Source organism: Gymnodraco acuticeps, unplaced genomic scaffold (genome assembly GCF_902827175.1).
Source record: "Gymnodraco acuticeps unplaced genomic scaffold, fGymAcu1.1, whole genome shotgun sequence".
Lineage (NCBI taxonomy): Eukaryota > Metazoa > Chordata > Actinopteri > Perciformes > Bathydraconidae > Gymnodraco > Gymnodraco acuticeps.
In genome coordinates this window covers 211,336-216,254 of record NW_022991565.1, presented here as the reverse complement: position 1 = coordinate 216,254, position 4,919 = coordinate 211,336, and the positions used below count along the sequence as shown (strand labels likewise).

General features: G+C 39.5%; 1 protein-coding gene across 2 annotated transcripts; it reads right to left on the bottom strand.

Annotated features, from left to right (window-relative positions):
• Positions 1-500: 500 nt before the first annotated feature.
• Positions 501-4,591, bottom strand: LOC117533561. 2 transcript variants are annotated; one of them, XM_034197383.1, is made up of 5 exons: positions 4,463-4,591; positions 2,674-2,983; positions 2,451-2,616; positions 1,518-1,568; positions 501-1,101 (listed from the first exon to the last, which is right to left on the bottom strand). In XM_034197383.1, exons 2-5 carry the CDS (start codon positions 2,959-2,961, stop codon positions 566-568), a joined length of 1,041 nt encoding a protein of 346 aa, XP_034053274.1. In that variant the 5' UTR covers positions 2,962-2,983; positions 4,463-4,591; the 3' UTR covers positions 501-565. The 2 variants fall into 2 exon arrangements, with proteins under 2 accessions (XP_034053274.1, XP_034053276.1); XM_034197385.1 differs by having other exon boundaries at positions 503-1,101; positions 2,451-2,574; positions 2,668-2,983.
• Positions 4,592-4,919: the final 328 nt, after the last annotated feature.

Below are 4,919 nucleotides of genomic sequence, written 5' to 3'. Positions count from 1 at the left end.
GCATTGGAGGCATTTCATTATTTAGGTGAAACATTTGTGCGTAAAGTTTTAAAAGATGCAGAAAGTCTCTCCTTCATTGTGGCCCATTGATTATCGTTCCATGTGTTTTATAGATCTAATCTCATCCACCATCTTTGTTTGTGACGTAAAGGGTGAAAGAGTCACGTTTCTGAATCGGACACTCTGAGTGGATGCAGTCAGCCACTCGTAGTCTGATTCAGAGGGTTCCCTGTCAGTAATTTCCTATCTCTATATTATTATTATTTATAATGATTATTATTATGTATTTATTTCAACAAGGACCATGCATAGGTGTGTGTTGTACAGTGTGTGTAGGTGTGTGTAACAAATTAATGTCTAAAACTCTTCCAAATGGACCCAGTTAATATATTAGAAAGCACAATATAATACTAGTATTGCAACACATTTTTATTAACATTTATAAAAATCAAATAATTAACAGTAACGCAGTGTCTGTCTGTCTGTCTGTCTGCCTCTATGTCTGTCTGTCTGTCTGTCTGTCTGTCTGTGAGAAAGACATGTCTTTGGCATTTTTGTAAACATTCTATGAATGCTTACAAAAATGCCAAAGAAATGTCTTTAAATAATTAAAGAGGACTTTTTTCCCCTCCACATTTAGGTGGACTCCATTCCCAGTAAAATAATTTTGAATAATCTGTCTGTGATGGAGAAACAGTTTCCCGGTAGGGAGGTGAATTGTGTCCTTCTTCCTCCGACACAATTCGTGGAACCTGCGGTTGGTGTCCCGCACCGTACCCATCGTCCTTTGGTTGTCCACCGGCCGGGGGAGGATAGAGCAGACGGCCACATAGAGAGGCTCTGCATGGCCGTGCTGGATCCGGTCAATGAGGGCCTCCATTTGTCCCACGATGGCTGCTGGGGACAGTCCGGAGGCCACATCATCGGTTCCGATGTGCACGACCACCAGCGCCTCCCCGGTCACCCGATCAAATTTCCAGGCGTGCTGCTCCAGGCTCCGCGCGAGGAATGTGTCTGGGTGGACATATGCAGCAGTCAGGTGTGGTATCTGCTCTTCAACACCCTGGCATATGGAGGCTGTGAGCAAGTACACTGGGAGCCCTACAAACACAGAACAACCGTTACTAAATAGTGTACACACAAAACCAGAGCTTCCCTTAGAAATGTTTTGTAGCCGGTTAACATCGACAAAATGAGAAAAAAGTGCAGGTCAAACGTCTTCTATGGCATTTATAGAGTTTTAAAAGAAATTGATAACGACTCTATATTAAACAATCTAATTATGCTAGATTAACTACATGATTCAAAAGTGTACAGTAACTTTGGATAATAAATGGAGCCTGTGTTTTCCTCTCTCCTGACAGCGCGTCAGTATCTCATGCAGCTGGCTGATCCAGAGTAATGAGTGAGCCGACAGTGAAGAATAAACATATTTATAATTAGTTTAGCTAGTTCCAGAGGTAGATAGAATAGCTAAGTGTGTTACTTCTAACTTAAACAATATTAAAGCAGCCTACCTTTTCTCACAGTGAAGGTCTTCTCTGCTGCAGTGTAACGCACAAGTTCATCTGAAAAGATCATTTTCAACCATTAGTTTAATAAATTCAATCATATTCTAACAGGCAGCGCTAAAGCAAGCACACAATGAATGAATAACAAGTAGCATTAATCTAAATTCGGCCATTTACCATAGGAATCCATTTTTTCTCTGTCGCTCTTGTCTTCTTGCAGAATAAGAGGCAGAAGATGCAAGTCCTGTTTAAATACTGCATCATTTTCAAATCGAGCACATCAGCCAGCCAGACACAAGTATTAAAAAAAGCCAATCAAAAACGGCTATTAAAACTGTTTTTTTTCAAACTACTATTCAAATCTATAGACCTTTACCAGCCCTGAGCAGTTTACAACGAATCAAAAAGAAATACTGACGTTAATAAAATAAAATGTCAAAGCAATTTATTAATGAAAATGCAATAGTTCCTTGAGTTTATATGAAGGCAGATTTTTGAAGCAGTTATTGGAAGTTTTGGGCGAAAGACTGTATTTTACAAGAGGCGTTTGAACGCATCATAGCTTCACTTCCTGTGAACGTTAGTTCTGTCATCGCATCAAACGAGTAAGTTGCTCTTCTTGACTTTAGCTTCGCAGCCTCTTCTTGTGCTTAGTTATGTATAGCATGAATATGATAATGTGTAGTTTATTTTGGCGCTATTGTCATGTTTAAGCAGATAAACCCTACAGCCCCCGTTAGCGGGGATACAGGTTTTTTTCGTCACGGAACTGTGTCTCAGAGCATGTTCAAATGTAACAACCTATTAATGTGTCATACTCAGTTAACGGGAAGAAACTCAGCTAACTGACGAACTAAACTAATTAAGTTGTAATGTTGAATCTGTGCTCGTTTCCTCAGCCTGCATCAGTGAATATGAGCCTCAGAGACATCTACTCACCCTCTTCTATGACTCTGACCCCTCGTTCAGGCGGCGGTCCTTCAGCTTTAACGTCTTTGCTCTCCTTCACTTCTTTCTCCACCTTCACCTTCACTTCTTTCTCCACTTTCACTTCTATCTCCACCTTCACTTCTTTCTCCACCTTCACTTCTTTCTCCACCTTCACCTTCACTTCTTTCTCCACTTTCACTTCTATCTCCACCTTCACCAGCTCCACCTTCACCAGCTCCTCCTTCACTTCTTTCTTCTTCTTGCTCTTCACACCCTCCTCATCGTCGTCTTCGTCCTCTGAGCTGGAGACGTTGTAGAAGCGCTTCAGGTCCTCGGTGGAGGTTTGGTTGATGGGTCGGCCTCTCTTGTTCACCGTGTATTTCTCCGTGAAGCGCTTGTCGTGAAACATGGACTGGAAGCGCTTGTCGATCTTGCGTTCTCTCTCGGGCATCTCCCAAAACCTGGGGTCCTTCTGAACCCGGAGGAAACGCTCATCGCCGCCCTTCTTATTGGACGACATGGTGGCAAACTGAACGTGTCACCTGACCAATAGAGAAAGGACATATTGTTGGATTAGTCACATGGACAACAAGCACTACGCTTCTTTCTTATATCATGTGTATGAGCGTCTTTATCACAGAAGATTGTGTGTATTTAGTGCACCAAACGTTCAAGCTTATGATTATATAGCCGTACATTTAAGATGTTAGCATGTTTTAATACACATATCCTGAAGAGGTTATTGGAAAAAATTATTGATTTTGGTAATGGTGAAAACTAGACAACAGTGATTCAAGAACTGAAAATATATGTATGTTTCTATAAACCTTGTTATAACACAAGCTAGCTAGTATTGATTATCCTCTACAAACGGTTAATGTACTGAAGATTATTGAGACAATCAATTAACAGTTTAGGTCACTCCAGAACAACGTTTCTTAAACCTATGTTTTGCAGCTTTTAAATTGTACTGTTTTTAGAATTTGGTTTGGAAATAATTAAGCAGTCTTGCTTGTCACATGAGTTTTAAACACCCCTCTTTTACATTTAACAAAACAAACTATTACTTGAAGAAAATAAGGGGGGGGGGGTATATTCAGATTAACCTAAATAAAAGTAGCAATACCACAGTGTAAAAATGGTTTGTTACAGGTGAAATCCTGCATTCAAATATACTTTAAATAACTGAAGTAAGAGTACTTGTTTTGCCCAAATCAGTATCATATATAATAGTATGCATGCAACACTAGTAAAGAACACATTCATTACTAAAGTGTAGTACTTAACTAAATGTATTTAAACCACTTATAACGGTTAAAACAGTCATTAGGTATTACTGAAGCTGTGACTGGATTATTTTCACAAATAGAATTAAGGTTTCACAAATCTCAAACTGTGTTATAAAGAATCTTTAGAGTCTCTGGGATAATCCAGTCCAGATTTGATGAGTCTAGGTATAGTGGTTTTCGATCAGGACCTGGTTTTATGTGGACTAGATGTAAAAAAAAAAAAGCAGCAAAACCTCCCTTTTTTGTATTTTCACAAATAGAATTAAGGTTTCACAAATCTGAAACTGTGTTAATAAAGAATGTTTAGAGTCTCTGAGATAATCCAGTCCAGATTTGATGAGTGTAGGTATAGTGGTTTTCGATCAGGACCTGGTTTTATGTGGACTAGATGCGAAAAAAGCACTGAAATCTGCCTTTTTTTTATTTTCACAAATCTGAAACTGTGTTATAAAGAATCGTTAGACTCTGGGATAATCCAGTCCAAATAAATCTGCTATGCAGCGATTTAAGAGGTTCAAACACGGAGGATTGTTCGCTCAGCGCTGTAAATTCAGTTTCAGTCAACATGTAAACAATATGTCCGAAACACTGAATATGAACAGTAATGGCGGGAAAACCAGACAGCAGCTGACAAATACACACAACACTGAGCATGTATATGTAACAATATAATGATAAATGTGTTTGAAACATCGTTTATAAACAACAATAATCGTAAAACTGCAGCCATACCTCTCTGGTCTTCCACTACACGCGTTTTCCTCTTCTGTGCCCTTTCTATGTTCCCGCCTTTATATATACAGCCTATGGTTCCCGCCCTCGTTAGTAAGGAAAGCGAAGTGGGACAAAGGAGGGAAAACGCGCACGGAGAAATTATATGGCGATACTATGGAGAGGCGAAGTCACGCCCATCTACTTCCGGACCATGGGACCCCGGAAGCGAAACATTTACATTGAATTCAATGGAGAGAGAACACGTATCTTTTGATCCCGTTTGAATTGTGCCACGAACTACACATATAATCTTTGTCAATCTTAAACAATCATTTCCATGTCAAAAAAGTCACATTTTGTCTTAAAACTGCTGAAATATAAGACTATGAAAAATACGCTACTACAAAGACTACAAATCCCAAATCCCATTCTGGGTCGCGTAAGTGATGTCACAGGCATGCTCGGTGATTTATAA

Bases quoted from the DNA above. Each gene is read 5' to 3' on its own strand.
- LOC117533561 (XM_034197383.1), bottom strand. From the start codon at position 2,961: ATGTCGTCCAATAAGAAGGGCGGCGATGAGCGTTTCCTCCGGGTTCAG. The intron at 1,569-2,450 runs GTGAGTAGATGT...TGATCTTTTCAG, and splicing joins GGTCAGAGTCATAGAAGAGG to ATGAACTTGTGCGTTACACT. The intron at 1,102-1,517 runs GTAGGCTGCTTT...CTGTGTTTGTAG, and splicing joins GACCTTCACTGTGAGAAAAG to GGCTCCCAGTGTACTTGCTC.